General features: G+C 38.2%; 1 protein-coding gene across 1 annotated transcript in view; it reads left to right on the top strand.

The window, feature by feature from the left end:
* Positions 1–1,897: 1,897 nt before the first annotated feature.
* LAMA1 (laminin, alpha 1) overlaps positions 1,898–22,904 on the top strand; it is a gene marked incomplete at its 5' end in the record, with an annotated part of 69,809 nt that continues 48,802 nt past the window's right edge. The window contains 17 exon segments of the mRNA XM_010156098.1: positions 1,898–1,987; positions 2,458–2,575; positions 3,684–3,862; positions 5,343–5,448; positions 5,945–6,105; positions 9,021–9,161; positions 10,120–10,293; positions 11,776–11,877; positions 12,647–12,858; positions 14,170–14,281; positions 15,185–15,295; positions 16,079–16,206; positions 16,812–16,898; positions 17,146–17,357; positions 17,856–17,962; positions 18,943–19,123; positions 20,420–20,556. Coding sequence (XP_010154400.1) covers positions 1,898–1,987; positions 2,458–2,575; positions 3,684–3,862; positions 5,343–5,448; positions 5,945–6,105; positions 9,021–9,161; positions 10,120–10,293; positions 11,776–11,877; positions 12,647–12,858; positions 14,170–14,281; positions 15,185–15,295; positions 16,079–16,206; positions 16,812–16,898; positions 17,146–17,357; positions 17,856–17,962; positions 18,943–19,123; positions 20,420–20,556 — 2,358 coding nt within the window.

The following is a 22,904-nucleotide window of genomic DNA, read 5'->3' as shown; positions in this document are numbered from 1 at the left end:
GTGTGTACTTTCAAGGCAGGGGCCCGTCCAGCTGCAGCATTTCTAAAGCATAAAATTTGGGTGTTCTCCTTGTTCTGTCTGCCCCATATGGGAATTGCTAGCATGGAGACTGCAAGCACAGAGTATTGAACAGCTGCTCCATCAGAGCCTTGCTGGCCCATAGGGAAATGCTTAATACACAGCCCGAGCAGGTGAGATGTTCCTGTGGAGCAGGCTGGTTGACATTTATGTCTGTTGTTAGTATTGTAATATGAAGAGATACACCCTGAAAAGGAAGGCTCAGCGTGGAAGCATACAAACATATGGATGGGAAACAAGGGTGTTGAGGACAAGCATTCCCACTGCTTTTGTAGCACACACACTTGTGCAGTCCAGGGCTTAGTACCACCCTACCTAGCATGACTTAGTGCAGTTTTGCATGAAAAACTACACATCTTTGTTTTCTCAAGACGTGGGTTTTATTGGGCAAGGTTCCCAAATCCTGATGTCTCACCTTGTGTCTCACTGTGCAACCAACTACAGCCAAGGTAATCAATTCCACCTTTCTGGATTGTGTTTTAAAAGTCTTGTTTTTGAAGACTTTACATGCAGTTGCTGATACCAACTGTGTTAGTGTCTTGTACATCGTCTTATAAAATAGCTGATGCAGAACTTCCAAGTGTTCAACAGCACCTTTATTTTTTGTATTCTATTTATTTGTTTCTGTCTGTAGCATTTGATTAGCATTAGTCTCTACTTCAACTTCAGGCTGCACACAGCTGTTGTGAGCCACACTCTAAGTTTTAAGGAAACAAGACAAAGTAGATGAAGCAGGGAATTCAGTGAGAAATAACAGTTCTGCTTTTGTCCTCTCAACTTTTTTTCGGTCTGGACCTCCTCCTCTGTAGTTAAGGGCTTACTGTTCATAATAATTCCCTGAATGTTTTTTGTAATTCAAGCCCATAACATTAAAAAAATACTAAAACAGTGAACATCATAAAAAAGGTAAAAGCATAAAAAATCAAATATGAAATCAAAGAGGCTAGTTTGCTCCAGCTCCAGGACCCTTCAAAGAAATAACAATCCAAGAGTCAGCATGATTGACCACCCAGGGCCTCCTCCTCTTCCTGAACCAGATGACTCTAGGGTTGTTAGGTCTGAGAGTGTTGAACTCTTTCCTTAGAAGTATCCTCAAAAAGTGTTTCTTTTTCATTTCCCTGTAGTACATACTTCCCAGGATACAAACAGGCCAACCATGTTGATAGTGCAGCTGTAACTGAACACAGATGGTCATTTCCTGCCTCTTCCTTGCCTTGAAAATCAAATCCTTTCCTTATGTATGTTGCTTTTGCTCACCAGCTGGCAGTATTAATACATTGTACTCTGCTGTATCACTAATTTTTAGGCTAAGAATTTGGATAGAATAATACACTGCCTACACACTAGTAGCTAAGAGCTGGCTAATTGAGTACACAAACTGGGTTTTAAGGGAGGGCAGAGTTCGTGATTTAAGAAAGCATGGTCTTATTCCCCAGAATGAAATGAAAATACAGCAATTTATTACACTTCATGGCTTCTTGCAGGATAAAAAAGGATTATTTTTTTTTTTTTACAAGTAAATTTTGGCTGAGGTCACATTTGGTGGTCTTTCCTGAAACTGAGGAATTATGCATACTTATTTAAAGTTAAAATTCAGTTATTGTTTTATACCTGTGAAGAAAAATATGGGAGGGGGGAAATTCAGAAAAATAGAAGATTTCCCCATGTAGCAAAACCTTAAAGCTGCTTTTTTTTTCTTGGCATTTTTCAAGTCACGGGATAGTCAAATGCTGGTATTTTATTTTCCAGAGTGGAGAGGAAGATGTAAATACATGTAGAAGTCTTCTATTCATCCTTTTTTGAACTTTATTTTTTGTAGTACTACTATTCAATAAAGGACATCTCTGTTGGTGGCATGTGTATTTGTTATGGCCATGCTCGAAGCTGCCCACTGGATGAAATCACAAAGGTATTCTTTAATCTCAATGATTTGTTTTCGTAAAACAACTTTTCCAATTTAAAAAGAAAAAAAAAAGTACTTTGCCTAAGGAGAATGAGGAAGAGGGGGCTAAAAGATCTTACAATATGGTGCACACAAATTATTTGCTATAATTTTCTGGGGTTTTTGTGTAAGTACATCTAGGTCTCTGGTAAGGTAACTTTCTTGAAGTAAACTCTTTGGCATTAAATTCAAACAATTCAAGGGGCACATCAAGAAATACTCTCTCTTGCAATGCAGGAGATTGATCCCTCCTGTTCCAGAAAGGCTATTCCCCAATGGTTGATATAGCATGGTTGAGGAGTTGAAAGCTAATTGTGGGGTATTTATAGGTCTTGATATTTTTTGGAGTAAGTCTGATGTTAGGCAGAGTTTTGACAACATTGATTAAATTATCCATTAAAAAAATACTTCAACTAAACGATTTTTTTTCTGCCTAGAAATTGCAGTGCCAGTGTGAACACAACACATGTGGAGAGAGCTGTAACAAGTGCTGTCCAGGCTACCACCAGAAACCATGGAGACCAGGAACCATTTCTGCTGGGAACAAATGTGAGAGTAAGTATGCACAGAGATTTAGAAAGTTTCATGAAGGCTTGTTGTGGTGTTGTTTGAGGTTGCTTTTCATAGAGATCTATACTAATTCCCAAGAAAAAAAATCAACAAACTATTAACTGTCCTCATAGGATTGTTTAAAGGTAGAGGACCTACTTGTAGTCATAACTGTTATATTGTTTTAAATATTCTGTCCAATATGACTCCCTGGCTAGTGGAGTTGTCATGTAGTAAAGCTTTCAGAGTCCCTTTTTCAGAGAGACTTGGAGATTTATTATACTCTTGTAAAAACTAGCAGATTTGCATCAATCATTTTGTTAGCTACTTGAAATGCAAATTTCTTATGTTGGTCATAAATTTTGTCAGATAAACAACTTTGGATAACAAACGTTTTGAAAGAAACTCTATTGGCCAATTACATTTCAGATTGTCTGACAGATTGATTTAATCTGTGTACCAGTACAGCTGAATGTATTTCTAGGGCTAGTTAGTGCATTTTCTCTCTTCACATCATTAATGCATAACACAAGCTGCAGACAATTAAGAACCTCTTAGATAAAATTTACAGTTGTGAATCGAAAAGTAGTCTTTTGAGTTGAAGACTTTACACAAGTCTTAATGTCACTCTTCAGAAAGTAGGTGTTTATGATACTTTTGACTGAAGTATCCGCTAACCTAAACCAAATTTATACCTGTGTACTGGCATTGTTGACTTTTCAGACTTTTGTCTGTAATACAAATAAGAGAAGAGTTAGATGCATTTTCTTCTGTAATGCAGAGGACAGAAAATGAAAGAACAGCTATTGGTAATAGCACATATCACTGCTGAGATCAGTCTTGACAGGATTGTCTTAGTGAGATCTACAGAATACTGTTAAAAACGGTTCTATTAAAGTGGTGACAGTGGTTTTGAAATGTGCTTCCTTGATAAGAAATATAGTGTATCAAGATTGCTGAAGCATATAGCATGGTTAAAGAGAGAAAAGCACACTTCTGAGATGGATTGATATGCTTTTCTACTTACATTTTCCACTTTGAAAAATGTCAGTATTATAGGAACTGTTATACAATATACATTAAAATAATGGATTTCTTTTCCGTTCCTTCACAGAGTGCAACTGTCATAACAAAGCAGAAGATTGTTATTACAATCAGAGTATTGCAGACCAGAAAAGGAGCATGGATATTCATGGCCAGTACATAGGAGGTGGCGTGTGTTTGAACTGTACTCAACATACTGCTGGGATCAACTGTGAAATGTGTGCTGATGGATATTTTAGACCACACAAAGTAAGATTTGAAAAATGCCATTCTAATGTTCTGGTGAATTACAACATGATACAATGATGTGCATTTCAGCTCATTGTGATTAATATATATATATATTTTTATAAATTGCAGAATGGCTAAAAACTATAGAGTTTGGGGTCGGTGGTGGGTTTTTTTGCTTTTTTGCCTTTTTTTAAATAAATGACATACCACCAAAATTTTCAGAGAAAAATGAAATGCTTGTGCAGTGGTGTGGAAGGGCAGGTCAAGCTGTTCGAGAAGATAAGATGAAGTGAAGATAAACTTGAAGTCCTAGTGTGGAAATGTAGATGTTCTGATAGGAAACCCATTTTTCCTGTGAATAAAGCTTTAAAAAGTGCCGGTATTGAAATTTCAGTGTCTTCAGAAGTGCCAAAATTGTGTATCAGCCCATTTCAATCAATGTTAAAAAAGGAGCATTACATGGTTCTAAGATCAGGCTCTTTGTCTCATGAGATGTTGCAACAAATATTCTTCTTGGTATGATTATTGTAGAACATCTGCTATTTGAGCTTCTGTACTTTTGAGCTTATTGACAAGTGTCACTCTTAGGAAAAATGACCTGAACTCCACGAAAGACATTTGTTAAAATGTGACTAACAGAGTTAAACATATAAAATTCCTGCAGTGTTAAAGGTCCTGTACAATGAGACATACTGAAGGTCTTGCTTTGGCAGGTTCAAGGATATTTTGGAAAACCCATGCTTTAGAAATCCAGCATAAATCAGTGCAGAGAGCACGGGTGAGTTTGTAAGAAAATGGTTAGACAGCAGGAGTTAACCGGAGTTGGAGATTGTCTGATTGACTTGCTTTAAGAAGCACTGAAGAAAAGTCTTCAATCAATTAATAGCCGATAAATATGTATATAGAGGTCTTTACTGAATTGCTTTACATCTGAAGCACCTCAAAGAGAAATTTTCACTGAAAGAAAATAAAATCCTTGCCATATATTCTGCATTGCCTTATACTTCAAAGATGTATAGATCATAAAGTCAGAATGAATCTTCATGAGTAGATTAATTTGCCCTCCTATTGAACACAGAGCCAAGGACTCCTTTAATTTCCTTCCCCTTTGAACCGGAGTATCTTTGCAAAAAGCATCCATTCTTGTCTTAAACATTTCCACAATCTTTGGCAAATCATCACAGTGGTTAATTGCTGTTACATTATAAAAAAATCTATTTAGGCTGAATATGTTGGGCTCCAGCTTCTAGCCATTAGCAGTTGTTATACCTTTGTCTGTGCTACTGAAGACCAAAGTTTGTTCCCACATTTAATTTTTTTCTAGGCTGCAGTCCCCTGATGTTTGGTTTGCTAAAATCAAACTAGTCCCTTGGTCTGTTACCACATATCAACTTTTCCAGTCTTCCTTCGTAGTAGTTATGGTGATTCCAGACAAGAAACTAATGTAATGTTACTTTCAGTTAATAATTTGAGAATGGCAGGAATGTTTGTTTCATAGGTTTCTCCGTATGAGGATCATCCCTGCTATCCCTGTGGCTGCGACCCGTTTGGCTCTCTGAGCTCTGACTGCGTTAAAGATGAGCACCATTCCGATTCACAGCGTGGTAAGGGAGCAGGAAGCACTCTAAACTTTTAATCTGGCTGTATTTCTCGACTTTGAAGTCTGAGGGAACTTCAACTACTTGTTGAGTGGCTGCCAGTTAGGTACCACTTCAAAACAATGGTAAATATTTAGGAAGGAGAGGTGAGGCATAACATCCTTTTAGGGTTTTAAAGGTATGTCAGGTCCTTGAATGTGTTCTTGTGTGGGGATGGCAGGCTCTGACTGCCTAAAACAGTGTGAAGGATTGAGATCTGACACTGTTGTTTATGAATGCTGTTACAGTTGTCACAAAACCCATTTTGCTGCAGTTTCTGTGCATCTGGTAGTCTAAAAATGAAAAATAGATGGTGAGACTGACGTTATGCCGAGTATCTCTGTAGAATATAACATGGAATGTAATGAAAAGGAATGTTAAATTACCTGCACCCTCTGAGACATCTTGAATCCAGCCTACTGCCTTCTTTTATGTGCTTGTTTCTCTATTTTTGCTTTTCAAGGAACTTGGCCAGGTCAGTGTCAGTGCAGAGAAGGTTACTCAGGAGAAAAATGTGATCATTGTGCATTTGGATATCGGGGCTATCCCAACTGCCTGCGTTGTAACTGCAGCCTGATTGGGAGCATTAATGAAGATCCATGCACAGAACCTTGTCTTTGCAAAGTGAGTATTGAACTGTCATTGTTGTTTAAAATTGGATCTGTGGATTGATTTGTAAACCCTTTTTAATATGGAAAATGACTTAATTGACTGGGGAGCTCACTTCTTTTGTAGGAAGTAAACTGGTGTAACTGCACACCCAACAACCTAGAACTTAAAATTACTAACCATTCTCTGTACTGAAAAATATGATAATTTATGTTGAATAGTCCTGTATGTTACTGATAGACAATTTTCTATAATAATGAGCCAGAATGGCATTAAAATCAAATAATAACTGCACATGTGAGTGTGAGGGAGAATCACAGAGAGAATGACAGTGTGCCCATCTGGGTTTGGTTTTAGGAACGAGATGGTATTTCTGTTCAAAAAGTCACTGATTTCTTATAAAAAAGAATGTGTTTATAACATCTGATTTGTGTGAAGAAACAGCATGCATTTGGAAAGAACTATTGGAACAATTACATTAGATGTGTGTATGAAAGGATTTAATTATTTGATTACAAAATATAAACCATAAAAAACATTAAAAAAAAGAGAGCAGTTTTGCAGCCGCCTTATGTTTTTTGTTGAATATCCAAATCCCTTGAAATACATTGCAACTGTAGATTCTGATGAACTTTATTACAAAGCTATGTGTCAATATTTAAAGAAGTTACATTTCATGTTCTGAGCCACATGTTAGGTAGTAGTTTATGAATTTGTTGCCAAGTAAGACAGTGAACAGGAGCCAAAAAAACCAACTGGTTCTTTTGACAATTTTTCTGATACTTCTTAGTCCTTTTGCCTAATTTGTCTGATTCAAAATATCAAACATAAAAATAACCAGCCCTGAAAAAAAATAGCTCCAATAGCCAATTTAAATATGAGAAAGGAGAAAACGCTTTGCCTCATTCTGAGCTAGAGTAACACTGTATCAGCAGATATAGCTAACTTGTGAAAATTCTGGTATAAATTAGATATTGTCCCCTTTCAGTGCTGTCATGGGGATGATCCTGCCATACAGAATTTTTAGGCCAGATCAGCGAGACTCACCAGCCAGCAGTCCACATATAAAGGTGGAAAGAAGGAAGGAGAATAGTTGTGTGTGCTCCAAATATCAAGTGGAAAGAGTCAGGATTTCTAACCCTATGCAGTCTCTGTGAGCACAGCAGTGGAAGCTATTCTTTTTTATACTCTGAATTTCATAATATTTGATCTTTCATGAAACACAGCTCTTGAGGTCTAGTCATTGGGTAAGATTTTTATTTTTCATTAAGGAATTAATAATAATAATTTCTATTCAATAATGTTACAAAGTGAAGTGTGTGATCCAGGTACATCCTGAAGACTAAGAAATAAAAAAAGCTGACAAGAGCATACAAATATTATTTCTGTAAAAATCCAAGTTTTAAAAATCTCAGTATGTTAGGAGGCTTTTTTGACTGATATTTTTCCCAAGTTTGGGTATTAACAAATAAAGAGCAGTCATCTGCAGCTTTTGAACCAGAGCTGGGGATCATTGATTTTTCATATAGTTGCAAAAACAGTTTTTCCTTTTCTTACAAAAGCACATAACCTACCTGTTTAGAGAGGTTTTATGTAAACTTGACATGCCAAACACTGGTCCAGAAGAAGAGACGGTTGGTAGTGTTGCCACCAAAGGTCTCAGATTTCTCTCTGGTCAGCCTGAAATTTTCTCCATGGGATCAGATCTGATATAAGTCTGGAATTTGGAGTGATTTTTGGCTAAAGTAAAGTTACCCTGGTAACTGTTTCTGAAAGCAGAACTTCATCCGTAAGCTTTGCATTTCAAATTGCAATGCAGAGCTCATACAGGCCTACTCAAAATAACAAGACAGGTATGCTTCTTTGTACGCCCTGCCATCCTGGCATACTAACCGTAAGTATCAGGGGATTTTGTGGGGTGCTCTGTAATGTTCTCTTGGCCTTTGTAGTGGAGTTTTCTCGTTGTGGAAACCAAAGGTTTAGATGGGGGAGTCATGTGTGTCCAGGTCTTGTCCTGGTATGAAGCTAGGACACAATCAGAAACTTGTCCCTGACAGCAGGAAGTGTTCTGTATCTCACTGTAGAAACACCCAAAGATCCTACTGCCTACACACCTACATGAGCATTTGCCAAATATTTTCTCTTCTTGTTTGTTCGTCAGCAGCAATTATTTGAACTTTTTGAATAAATATTTACATACTCTCAGTACAAATTTTACAAGAAAAAAAACGGGTGCACTGTTTTGGAATTTTTCTCCCTTGTGAATTCTAAAGAGCTATGTAGCAGTATGCTCTGAACTACCCAATTTGCATGGTAAAGAGGGTCAGTGATAGGAAATAAAGGAGTGGAGCACCTCTACTTTTGGAGTAGGAGTTTCTGGATCTTAGCCAGAGCATATTAGGAGCGACAGCTGCCAGCAATAGTGAATGTGATTCTCTTCCAGGAAGTGGTGGCAGCAGTGGTGGGGATCACAGTGTAAGTATTAATAGATGGTTGAGGAACTGTTGCCTTGAAGTTGGCTGTGGTAGCTCCAGGAGCCTGGCCTTAAAGGTGAGCTGTGCTCTATGTAGAGTACCTGGATTCAGTGAACATGGGAACTCTTCTCCAGACCCATCCACAAATTCAAGTTACGAGAAAAGTAGACTGGCAAGCTGGCAGAACCTTTTCAAACCCTGCCTGTGTGCTGAAATTTCACTGGAATAAAGCCCTTGCCAGGGCATGTTTAGATTCTAATGAACTGGCAAATTCTGATGAACTTTTCCAATCAGTTTTACTTTTAAGATCTGAGTCTTATTCAGTAAGCCTGCTGTGCTGAAATTTGTTTTCTTTACTAACCTTCTGAATGCTGTTATGCCTAAATCCCATGTAATCTACTGTATTTGTTACCATAATAATGCTGATGTAAAACAAATGTTACATGCCATTGACAGGAAAATGTAGAAGGTGAAAACTGTGATCTCTGTAAACCAGGATTCTACAATTTGCAAGAAAGAAATCCTCAGGGCTGCACAGAGTGTTTCTGCTTTGGGGTTTCTGATGTCTGTGACAGCCTAACATGGCCCATCAGTCAGGTATTTATATGTTGTGTCCATGACCTAATGTTCTTCACCCAGGCAGCTGCAAAGTGTACTGTATTTCTCTTTGATATACACCCAAGTTAACTCCAAATTCTGGCATGTGTCTCCTTAGAGAGGAATGGATTTTCAGTGGCATTCGGCAGCTCTGAGGTAGTCAGTATGTCACCCAGTGCAGGCTTTGGCCCCACTGGCTTGCAGTAATACCAGAAGCATTGGGTAATGGTGACTGCAATAATGCACTGGAAAAATGAATTTTTTTCTGACCTTGTGCAGTTAAAATTTCTTTGTATATTGAAGAGATGAACCCAAACCTGTTTCCTTGCTCTCATACCTATTGAGCATGCCTAGAGTGACCTCTGGCCATATTGCCAGTACGCTTTTCTTAGAAAACAGGTTGATTATAAATATCACTGTCTTCTGAATACATGTTTCTTGAGTTAGGGGGTTTGGGAGCACTAGTTTTCTACCAAATTCCTTCCATATCTTTGCAGAGCTAGTCATGTTATAGTCCCCTTTTGTGTGCCGGTAAGAAGAGGAAAACACATCAAATTGACTGAAATTCTAAGATGCTTGTATAAAACTCTTTCAGTGAGAAGAACAAAGTTCTCTTACCTTGCTCCCTCTTCTGGGACGCTGGATTTAACTTTCCTTTGGCTCAACCCTATCTATAAATGGGGATGATAGAACTTCAAGGGCTGTAAGGTCTGTAGTTCTATCTCAGAGAATTTACATAGGTATAATGTTAATTTTATTGGAAGTATGAAAGACACTCATTATATTTTTGTTCCCGTCTGAAGTGGTATATTTGTGTGTTTTGGATGTCAGACTGGGCGAATGAAAGTGTTACTCATTTAAACTGATGGATCTGTATCTAGGGAGGGCTTAAGTTTAGTGACTGCTTTCTCAGTGACACAAAGACTGACTCCGTTAATATTACTATTCTTTCTTGCAGATATCAGACATGACTGGATGGCTTGTTACTGATCTGTATAATGCAAGGAGCGTGCAACCTCAACGAAGCCAATTTGATGGTCCTCGTCAAATAAGTGTTAACAACACTGAGGCTGTGAGAGTACTGAAACATACTTACTACTGGTCAGCACCTGAGGCGTATCTAGGAAATAAAGTAAGTTCTTAGCTAGAGTCAAAACTCCTTCATAGTTTCTCTATTTTAATCATAACATATCGCTCTAAATATATAGTTTCTGTAATTAAAAATTACAAATAAACCCCAATATTACCAGACTTCTCAATCTCAAATCAGTGTTCCTGGCTAGACATTCCCAGTATCCTCTTCTTGCTCTTCAAGGTCGTTCATCTTCCTGCTTCCTTCTCAGCATATCTTTGACACAATATAATCTCTTCTTTTCTCTTGACTGTTGCTAATTTATATGCTCACATTCCCTATACTCTTGGCTCCTATCCTAAAGCATTACACCCTTTATACCTTGTCCAACACAGTAGATAGGGCAATTAAATCTCTCCAACAGAATCACAGAGTAGTTGAGGCTGGAAGGCACCTCTGGAGGTCATCTTGCCCAACCTTCCTGCTATGGCAGGATCACCTAGAGCAGGTTAGCCAGGACCATTGTCCAGAGAGCTGCTTCTGACTATCTCCAAGAATGGAGACTACACAGTTCCCCTGAGCAACCTGTGCCAGTGCTGGGTCATCCTCACAATAACAAAAGGGTTTCCTGGTGTTCAAAGAGGACCTCCTGTGTTTCAGGTTGTGCCCATTGCCTCTGGTCCTATCACTGGCACCACTGGAAAGAGCCTGGCTCTGTCCTCCTTGCATCCTCCCTTCAGGTGTTTGTATACATTGATGAGATCTCCCTGAGCCTTCTCTGGGCTGGACAGTCCTTGTACTCACATTCTTTCCTCATATGAAAGATGCTCCAGGCTCTTAATCATTTTGGTGGCTCTTTGCTGGGCTCTTTCCAAGATGTCCATGTGTCTCTTGTAGTGGGAAGCCCAGAACATGACTCAGAACTCCAGCTGTGACCTCACCAGTGCTGAGTAGAGAGGACCTGGCAGCCTCACCTTTAATTATTTTTGGTCCAGTCTCTTTGTCTATGCAGCCCTGTTTCTTAGTATGGTGACACAGTAAATGAAAATAAGTCTCAGAAGTGTAACATTAGGGAGTTGCTTTGCACAGGGCAATGCTCACTCAAATTCTGATCTCTTATTCATTTAATATAGGTATAAGTGTTGGTACTACTCTTTAACTTCCTTTGAAGTAGTCACCAGCAGTTGTGGTGCTAAGGAGCCTGAAAGGTGGAATATGGAATGTGAATAACTCCAACATGTTGTGCCCCTTGGCTAGGACGGTATTGTAAACCTCTGCTGTTTGTTGACAGTCCTGTAGGTTTTTCACTGAATGAGGGCACTTATCTGAATCATCTGTAGAGCCTTCAGCTAGCTCTCCCCACCTGCACAGCAACAAGACAGGGCTTGTCCCTGTGCTGATATGTCATGTTAAATTTTCCCTGCAAATTGGTGCTTGTAAGCCATTTATTCCTATAATTTGGACATTCTACTATCCCATGTCTCTTCTTTGTGTTGTTTGGAGGTTATTGTGTTGTTAAGACTTTGCCTTTTGTTATTCCAGCTTACAGCTTTTGGTGGAGACTTGAAATACACGGTATCTTATGACATTCCAATGGAGAGTGTGGACAGTGATATAGTATCTAGTGTGGATGTCATCATTCAGGTAGAAATTCCTTTTTTCAGCTTGTTACTATTCAGACATTATTAGGAACCTATCAAAGGTTCAAAAAAAGGAAAATAAAATATTTCTATAGTAGTAGTTTTTTCAGTTTTAAATCTCTTCTTAAAAGTCACGACCAAGATTTCATTTACTGCTAATTTCTGTTTTTTCTGACCCATTTCTCTGAAATTGTAGGTATACAATAATAGTTTAAAAAGATAAATATCTAAATTTCTACCTTTGTGTAAATGAGTGAGGTGTTCATTACCAAAAGTACAAAGTTCTATTTACAAAAGACACTACAATATGCTGGACTGTATGTAATTTATGAAATAACTGAGTGTTCTTGCTGATTGCTTACTTTTCAGTATTTATGTTTCAGTTAACAAGTAAGGTTCTATACTGAATCCAGGTACCTCCAAAAAACTGTTAATTTGTATAATGTACTTTGTAGTAGAACAAAGGAGAAAAGAGACTCTGTTTTGTAGAGGAGTTTTTGTTTGTTTTTTTTTGTTTGTTTGTTTTTTTTAAATTTGACTGAGCTCCTTTTCCAAAGTAAAATCATGTATTTCTGAAATCTCTAAACCAAAAGAGAATGGGATTGTAGTTCTTCCTGAAGCATGGAAAAATGCAGACTTTTTACTTACTTTTTTTCTAGTGCAAGAAACTTAGTTTGATTGCCTCACTTCTGTGTTATCTGGATGTATATCTGGCACTAAATAAAATTTGCATGCAAATATGGAACATGTTTTCTCTGTCTTTTCCATTTCAGGGTAATGGTCAGGTTTTGAGTACAAGAGCAGCGGGCTTGTCATTGCAGCCATATGAGGAGTACTCTAATGCAGTGAGACTGGTATCAGAGAATTTCATAGACTTCAATACGAAAAAAGCTATAGACCGAGAAAGATTGATGACTGTTCTGGTAAACGTGACCCATCTTCTGATCAGGGCCAACTATAACATCGCCAAAAAAGCTGTTTACAGGTGAGGGAGAGAAAATATTCAAGTTAATCTATATAATTCTGTTGGTTTTGTGCACATGAAACATTATTCATAGTGGCAGTGTTCCTGAAGTTTTACATTAATAATTTCTAGGGGAAAGAAAAAAAATAAAAATTGAATTTTCTCAAGACTGGTCTTGTCCCCCAAATATATAAATGTGGAATGTGTGGAAAAGTGCATTTGGTTGTTTTAAAGGTATCTGATAACAGAAACATTGTTTTCTGCTTTAAGAAAAATACTGCATAAAAGCCTTATTACAATGGCAGCTTTGTTAGAGGCGAATACCTCTGAAACTCTCAACAGTATGCTTATGTTGGTATGTGGCAAGTTAATCCATCACTGACTATTGAAAACCTGCCAGTAAAGACATTGACTGTAATTTCTTTTAACGTCTGTTTGTAGATATTACTAACGCTCATCTCTAGGGGGGTGTTTAATAGGGAAATTGGGCTGGAATGGATTAACTGGTCATTCCATAGTCTCAAGTCAGCATTAGCAGTGTCTGCATCAGTCCTTAGAGTTCTCTGGTTTACCTGTTCTCTAAGATATACAGGAGTAAAGTTTCATGGTGCTCAAGGAAATCAATTCCAGTGCTTCATCATTTATTTGCTTTATTCCCTTAGCCTCACCAATAACTTTCCTTCCTCATACCCTAATTTGGTAGCATATCATGTCAATAACATTGGACTTGATACCAAATTTGCTTTTTGCCCTTTTGTATCCTTGAGGAGTGGTGATATTTATGTCCCATTTAAGCTTAGAGTGTTCAACTTTCTGGAATGTCTGTAAAGATTTATTTAAATAATTTTATCTGTGGCTGAGAAGATTGTCTCTGCTGCAAAATGCCATTGTTTGCAGTAAGAGCTTTTGCTTTGCTCTGTTGTGTGCAGCAGCAGTAAGTGGTGCAGTTCCTCACTACTTGCTCACCTGCAATATGTGCCTATTTTAGATGTGGTACAGTAACACTGTCTTATTTCAGGACAGCAAAAGAAGGCTGCCCCACCAATATACCTCTGATGACACAGGGGGAAGGTTTTGTTTAAACCCATCCACAGGAGAAGAGACAATGGTAGTAACAATAATAACAGGAGGAGGGCACACCTACTCCCAGAATTGTAAATGCAGTGATAAGACTGATTGTAGGCTGTCTTACAACAGAGATTTGTGCCTGTTTCTCAGCCTGTCACTGTCAGGGAGCAGCACTCAGTAACGTTACTCCCCTAGAAGCAAACTATCCTGTTCAAAATCGAGTTGGGGAAACAAATGATGCGATGTTTTCATGCTTAATCCTAGGCTGGACTCTGTGACCCTGGATACTGCAAGTGCAAATGTTATAGATCTTTCTTCAGCACCAGATGTGGAATTCTGTGAATGTCCTCAAGGTTACACAGGAATATCCTGTGAGGTAACCTCTTACAGTGGTTTATGTGTGTAAAATTGTCTCCTATCTGAAAAGATCCAGGTTTTAAAGGCAGGCTGCCTTTAATAATACTGCCATAAAAGCCTATGTTCTGTGGTGAAATACTGTCTACTCTACTGTACACAATGCTGTAGATATTTGCTTCCAGATATACTAAATGGGATTTTAAACTTATTTCTTGGATTCTATTTGGTGGCACTAAAAGATGATGATACTCTTTAGAACATCACTGCTGCAGAGGGAGCAGCTGTAAAAGCTCTGCAAAGATGTTTTGAGCTTACCTTACTCATTAATAGCACTTTTCTTGGATCTGACTTGTGTACAGTTTATTTCTGTTTTATGTCATTAGGTTTATGGAGGCAATAAGGAATCTTAGCAGGGAAGAATGCTAACTTTTGAAAAATCCCACAAGGGTCAAATGTGTCGCACAAGATGCTCTCTTTTATGTCTGTGAATAGAAGATTAGGGAGGCAGAGCACCATCTGCAGAATAACAGGAATTATTTTGACAATTTCAGTGTGGAGCCTTGTTCCATAGCATCGTTAATGATTCTGCAGAGGAGGTAGAACATCTGTTCTTTATTGTCCCATAATAATGAACTTCACAATATTTGACTGCACAGAACTTAATTTATGCACCTCCAGGGGACAAAGGGAAGAATCAAAGTTTCATGGAGTTAATGCATAACCCCTTTATCCCAGTGCAAGTAAAAACCAAACCACCAGAAGAGAGCTGCGGTGACATCAATAGGGTAGAAAGAGCATTCAGTTACCACAGTGTGAATGAGTCAGATGGTGGGTGGTCGGCAGTGAGCTCTTTGAAAATGTTTTGATGTGTACTTATAACACACATAATGCAACAGCTTTTCTTCTCCTCATTTCTTTTCAGTCCTGTCTCCCTGGGTACTACCGTGTGGATGGAATACTCTTTGGAGGTATTTGTCAACCCTGCAAATGCAATGGGCATGCAACTGAGTGTGATATTCATGGTGTTTGCTTTGTAAGTCATCCTTCAAAGCGTTTGTGTTTTAAGCATCTATGTAGGAATTAGAAGAGTGCTTTGGTGGTGGGAGACAAGTTTACAGTGTATGTAAACTTTAAGCTATGTGTACCAAATGTTTATTTTTCTTGCTTTTCATTGTTTACTTCAGAATATGTTCAGAGGGCTCCATTAGTGTGTTCTTCAATAAAGGGTTTGTTTCAGTTTATCATTTCAAGTGGGGAATAATCAGAACTAAAAAAACATAAACATGTACTGGCTGATAAAAATCTTAACTTTGGTCGCTGCAGGTGACAATAAAACTTTTCCTGAAAGGAGCAAAATTAAGCAGTGTTTTGCGTGAATATGTTTTTGATACATGTGTATCTTGCATGACTGTCATCAGTGGAAATTACACATTACCTTCTGAAGAGAGGATTTAGCTCTCAGGTCTCTTGTGAAATTTAAAGGTCACAGAAATACAGTGGCTAAACACCAGTAAGAAATGTATAAGAACTTTGTTACTGCTAATGTGTGCAATATGCAAAATATGTTAATAAGTTTGTGTGTATAAGTAATGTGGCTGGTTTCATGGTGTAAAGTATATTCTAAAATGTAGGAAAGAAACAATTAGGATTCGTTCTTACAAGTCAGAAAAAAACTCTATTTATTTTCAAAGTTCTACTTTGTTCTTCATGGCTGTCTCCTTGAATGTTATACTGCATGCAGACTCCTGCAAGGATCTCTCGAGGCTGAAAAACCATCAAGAGTAAATATGAAAAGATTTTTTTCTGTGTCTCACAGGCTTGTCAGCACAACACGACAGGACCTTTCTGTGATCAGTGCTTGCTTGGCTTCTATGGAAGCCCGTCCCAAGGAACTTCTGAGGACTGCCAGCCCTGTGCATGTCCTCTGAGTTCTGCCACAAACAAGTAAGCTGCTTATGTAAGATTTTTTCAGCATCTGCAGCAAAATCAGGAAGTGAGATAAAGAAAAAATGTCATGAAATCTGAAGGAGGGAGACAAGTATTCTTTTTTTTTTTCCTCCTTTTCGTTTGACTCTATCTCTTAGAAGTGATTTTCTAGACAGACAACTGTATAGACAAAGCTAAGACATGCTGAGTGAACTGGTGCTATTTGTACGTGAAGGGTAGAAGTAATACTTCGACTTATCCCTGAACTTGGCAGCAAAATCACCATTATCTTTCATGTTGTTTCAGAAAACAACAGAAGAACAGAAGTGTTGCATGATAAAAAGAGGAGCTTGACACAGCTTTCCTAGAAAGAGGGCCAGGTTTATAGGAAGTTTTAAAAGCTTACTTTCCCTTAAAAGAAATAAAACCCTCAAGAAGAGTTTTTGAAAATGATAACTTTGTTTTGACATATTGTAATGTTCAAAGCATTAATGTTAATCTGGAAAATTTGCAATACATGGTTATATAGATATGTGCATGGACTTGAAGGGTGGATGTGGAATGTTTGTAGATGTCTTGTGATTCTGTGTATTGACACTGATTGCCATAAATATTGTTGATAGTTTCAGTCCTACTTGCCAGCTGAGTGAAGGCGGTGGAATTCTGTGTGACAAATGTCTCGCAGGCTATACTGGTTCTCAGTGTGAAAGGTATGTACTCTAGCTTTGGGTAAAATATCTATATCGTGTCCTCATTAACTGTTCATCATCCTACCTGCCTTGAATTGTTCATACCACATGTACAGCACATTACTAATAAAATTTTTCTTGCCCTTTAGTGTTTGCTTGTAATACAGAGACGCTTTACATAAAAAATTAATAGGGAATACTCTCTTGGGTGGGGAGAGTGTTTGACATGACTGCATTCCAGCTGATAAAGTTATCATCTCTGGTGCAGGTGTGCTAATGGTTACTACGGAAATCCACTTATGCCTGGACAGTCGTGCACTCCTTGTGAATGCAATGGCAATGTAAACCCTCAAGAAGATGGCCACTGTGATGCCTTCACAGGACAATGCCTGAAATGTCTAGGGAACACAGCTGGTAACCACTGTGAAAAATGTGCTGATGGGTATTATGGGGATGCAGTGATTGAGAAAAGCTGTCGTGGTAAGCTATTGTTATTACTCTCAAAATTTAAAGAACACAAAGATGTGGTATGCATGTAGCAGAATGGAAAGTGGGATACGAACCTTTGCTGAAAGGGTTAACCTTCAAGTTGTGAGTTGGCAAGTGCAGGTTGAAAACTATGGGGTTGGGTTAGCCTGAGGATGGAATGTTTTGTTCTGGGGTCTGACACTTCATATCCCTGAAACTTATTGGCTTGCTTAATACTGTCCCTCCAGTGACCTGTTGTAGACATTTGCTTCTGAATGTAACATATAGGGATAGAAGAAGCAAATTTCTCAAATGTGTCTGTACACAGAAGTGGTTTGTTTTATCTTTTACCCCAAAAGTGTTGTACAGGTATTGCTGTAGTATATTAACCACCTATGGGATATAAACAGGTGAAACACACATTATATACCAAATTTAGAATCCTGTATACTATATAATGCATGCAGATAGACATTAGTGCTTTTTTTTTTTTTCCATTCTAAACATAAGCCTGTGAGTGCCATGTGAACGGTTCCCTTTCGAGTACTTGCCATCACGAGACGGGCTTCTGTCACTGCAAGTCAAATGTGGTTGGAGAAAAATGTGATAAGTGCTTGGTAAGCAAATATTCACCTGTTCCTAATATCATTTTCTTCTATCTTGGTCTTCCTGTTTACCTGCAGATATTGATTAGAGCAGATAGAGAGAACAGCAGCAAGTATATTCAGGGGAGGGGGAGACCTGGTGCTGGAGCAGAGGCCAAAGGTTTGTCTGCACAGGCTTTTGCAGTGGCAGGTTGCTCTGCCTGTGACTTTTGCAGATGTGAAGCTATGTGGTTGACACAGCACCCTTTTGAATAGAGCTGTTCAGGCTGATGCTGTGCTGACTGACAGCGTGCAGTCATGTTGGCTCTCCAAAAAAACAAACCCAACACGGCTAACCAATCTGAAGCGATCTTAGCGCTGTGCTTCTGCAAAATGAAGTCTGAGTGGGAATATCTGAAGAATGCAGTTGGTGATAAGTGCATCATGGCTGAACACCAAAAAAGGATTCAGCTAAAAGACAGGCCTGTTATAAGAACAAGTAGATATTCACTGGTGAGACAAAACAGCAGTTTCCAGCCTTTGTTAAGTGTGGAACTGCCTCAGAGACCAAAGCAGGAAATCTGTGCCCAGTTACTGCCCCTGTGCCAGCTCAGCTGAATGCCTTTCAGTCCACATGTACCGCAGGTCACTGGCATGCTCTGTTCCAGTCTTTCAGTCACATTCGCAAAAACCTGCCCACCCTCACCTCCTGGAAGTCTTTAAATTAAAATAATCTCAGACTTCAAAGAAGAAAGTCTCACTGAGATAGAGGACTAGAGAGCATTTCAGTGTTTAGCTTTACGCTGAAACACAAACTTGCATATCCCTGGGAACAGTGAAGAGGTAAGGAAGGCCAGGGAGCCTGAGTCCTCCCACAGCAACCACACAGTGCTGACTAATATTCTTGCAGGTCAGACAGCAGAGAAAGTAGTCGAGAAAATAAGAATGTACATGGTATTGTTTTCAAAAATGTATGAAATGTAGCTGAAACGTATTTATTTCCTGTCCATTAGAGCGGTTATTATGGCCTGCTTACTGGCTTTGGCTGCATTCCCTGCAACTGCAGTCAATTTGGCTCAGTCTCCGAGGACTGCAGTCATCAGGGACAGTGTCACTGTGTACCAGGAGTGGCTGGAGAAAAGTGTGACCGTTGTGCTCACGGCTTTCATGCGTTCCAGGATGGTGGCTGCACACGTAAGCTGTAATCCATGATCCTTTCAGGGCTTGTCTGGAATTTCTTTCAACAATATATTTTATGTTAAACTCTGGCAAAGGTCAGTTGTTTTGATGCCTGTACAGAGTAGCCCCCTAATACTTTGATTAAGCTAGGGAACAAAACATTTCTTTGATTGCTTATTGTGTGGTTCCTTATAAAAGGTGGTGACTATGAAATAACAGCTCATAAGGGTTGCATGAGAGAAATATTACATCCTGAATAGCTCCTTTGTCCCTTTTTTAAATAAAATCCTTCAGTCCTTCAGAGATAATAGGAACAACTTTTTTTTTTTTTTTCTGCAATTGTAGAAGTTAAGAGCTACTACTGTTACAGATTTTTACCTTGCTTTTTCACTTAATTCTTAAAAACATATTTTATACTTTGATGATCTGTCATTGACTTTTTCACATCAACACCTGGGTATGTATAATTGTTACTCATGATACAGAGGAAATTGTTATTCCAAACAGAGAACATGTCATCAAAAAACCTAATTTATCATGTTAATAAGACCCTTTTCAACACAGTATAGCTAAAGGAATGACTGTCTTTTCTCCAACCTGACAAACATTTTTTTCATGTCTCAAATAGTATAGTAATGTGAAATCTGCAGTGAGATTATGTGATATGAGTATATTTCACAACATATATACTGTGTCTTTACTAAGAATCAGATTCCTTAGATACCTTTAACCATTTCAATCTTGAAAATTTTGTAAATGTTATTAAAGCAGTTAATAATCCACTTCTATGAACTTCTGCCTTTTAGCAAAAATAGCATTACATTTCTTAAATAGACCAGTGCTTCCTGCAGCAGTTAGTTATAACAGAAATAATTATTCATCCCTATTAGTTACTAAGCAATTCTTGAAATGTACTAATTCCTGAGATTAATACTTTCACCTGCTTGAGATTATTATCATGCCTCCTGATGAGTTTTGCATCTTCTATAATAGATAGAAGTTTTTTCCTACAAACTTACTCTTCTCCACAATAACTTTGTTTGGTTTTGTTGATTCTTCAGTGGAAATGCAGCCCTGCTTTTTAAACCCCCAAACAGGCCGTGTCAAGAAGCAATAATGGGCTTTCAATAAAAAGATGAACTGTCAATGTGGTCATAATTTCTTTCTCAGTGATTAGGGATGGCAGAGAGTTCCTAGTATAATGGATAAACTGCATAATTACAAAAATTAAGACTATGAGTGGCCTTTGAGTTTCTTCTCTGTAGCTAAAGCAAGGTTAAAGCTAATCATTCAGTCCTATTTTTCCTGCAGCCTGTGACTGTGCTCATACTCAGAACAACTGTAATGCTGATTCTGGTCAATGCATTTGTCCTCCTCACACTCGTGGTCCAAAATGTGAACTCTGTGAAGAAAATCACTGGGGGCTCTCTCATAAACTTGGCTGCAAGGTATGGTAGGCTGTCTGAAACACCATGGTTGTTAAATGCAATTCGCCTTATAGTAATGTCAGAATTGGACTCTTTGAGAAGCTCAATTTTAATTCTCTGTCTCAAAATGTTAGTGGAATATGCTTACGTTAAAAAAAAAAAAATAAAAAGATCAGGCTGTAAAGTATTTATTGAGGAACCTTCTAAGAAAGATGTCTTTGAAAACACTTATCCAAGTGCCTATTTTAGATAGGTGCATAGATAACATTAAAATTTTGAAGTGTGTATTCTAGCTTTTAATTGCTTAAATAGTGGTACTAAACAGATTTACAGCAGCCATTGGCAACAAGGAATGTATTTTCTGTGCTAATCAAGGAGTGATGTTGTTACGGTTTTAAGAACAATGAAACCTAGCTTATCTTGAAAGGCACTGCACTTCTTTTCCTGAATATTTAAAATGAGAATGGTATAAGGTAGTTAATGTTTCATGAGTGGAAAAATAGTAACTGCCATTGTCATTTGTACTTAATATTTGTGATTAATAAGTAAAATGCCAATTTACTGCAGATCCAAGGAGTAGCAATCATTTATGCAATTAGGTTCATGCAGTAAATTCCTGACAGCTATGGCATTGAGCCAATCTTTATTTTATAAATGTTGAGATTTTAAAAAGCCTCAGAATTACATGAATGTAATGGGTAATTTCAATGGAGAAACCACAAATATAATCAACTTGACAAGGTCTGTCATTATATGCAGTAAGTACTTGACAAATACAAGTATCAGTCAAATTGTTTTCTTTTTTACGTCTGTAATACTTTTAGAGTAAGGATGATAAAATAATTCTCTTCAGAGAATAATAATAATATCTCTTCAGAGTTTAGAGTCTTAGTGATTTATAGCCACTTAGTTGGCAGTCTATCTTTAAACCACTGCTTTGTCACAGCTACCAGCTAGTGTCATAGTTACCTGATGTTCTGCAAATCCAATGTGCCGGTCCCTGTGCATTTTGCTTGAGGTTTTCCTTTCATAAGGTGATTCCTCAGCACTTGCCAATGATCAGGTTTAATTAAATATGTTACTGCTCACTTTTGCTAAGTTGTTTAGCATTCCTTTTGGTTACAGCACCACAGTAATTAATATGAATTGCTCTTAAGGTAGTTACTTTCTTGATGGAACAAACAATGCTATGAACTGCAAGTAAGAGTCCCAACAGAGGCTCCCCTGCGCTGAATAGTCAGCTGTGGCAGGTTGAGATCCAGTGCAATGTCTACTGGCAAATCCTGGAAAGGCTCTTGCATGGATGAAATGGGGAAGGCACCATCAGAAACCCAGCTGGCCTGTTTTTGCAACACGAATGCATTAGTGGGGTACTTCATCTGGCTCAGTTTCTTGCAGTTTTCTTGGTATTCAGCATCCATTTCTGGGTTCAGTGATGGAGCAGAGCTGTAGTTATGTTTTGCTTACAACCCTTTTCCAATATGCTGCTGCAGAGTTAATTGTGTCTTAGAGTCCTTATTTATCACATATATGTTGAAGTACATGTAAATTATTTTTATTATTATGATTCTTAAAATAAGGTTTGATGTTCAGAGCTGTAGACCTTTAATGGTATCTGGGGAGCCAAAGTTGTAAACCTGTTTGGTCATAAAGTGTATTAGATTAGGCAGTGTGGATGTGTGACGTGGTTTAGCCCACATTAGCAACTAAGCACCACACAGCTGCTTGCTCACCTCCTGCAATGCAATGGAGGGAGAATTGGAGGGAAAATATAAGAAGGTTGATATAAGAACAGTTTAATACTTGAAAATGAATTAAATAAAACAATGATACTAATGCTAATAATAATAAAAATATGAAATTAGAAATACTACTACTACTACTAATACGTAATAAAAAAAAAAAAAACACACCAGAAAAAAAGATATAACTGCTTTCCAGCTGTTTCCTCTCTCAGCTAATCCTCCCAAATCATACACCCAGCATGATTTTTGATAGCATGAAATGTCCCTTTGGTCAGTTTGGTCAGATCTCTGGACTCTGTGACAGCTGTGTAACAAAGGCAGTATGAGAAACTGAAAGAGTCCTTAGTTCAATATAAAGATTGCTTGACAATAACTAAAAACATCAGTATGTTGTCAACATTCTTCTCAAAACAAATTCAGAACATTACCTCAAACTAACTACTGTGAAGAGAATTAACTCTGTTCCAACCAAAACCAGCACAATGGTGTCAAACCAGACTTCAGTAAAGCCTTTGACACTGTTTTCCCACAGCATTCACCTGGAGAAGCTGGCTGCTCATGGCTTGGGTGGGTGTACTCTTTGCTGGGTAAAAAAACTGGCTGGATGGCCAAGCCCAAAGAGTT

This window comes from Eurypyga helias, unplaced genomic scaffold, assembly GCF_000690775.1.
Source record: "Eurypyga helias isolate BGI_N326 unplaced genomic scaffold, ASM69077v1 scaffold5517, whole genome shotgun sequence".
Classification (NCBI taxonomy): Eukaryota; Metazoa; Chordata; class Aves; order Eurypygiformes; family Eurypygidae; genus Eurypyga; species Eurypyga helias.
The sequence above is the reverse complement of the archived record's forward strand: the minus strand, read 5'-3'. Positions and strand labels throughout refer to the sequence as shown.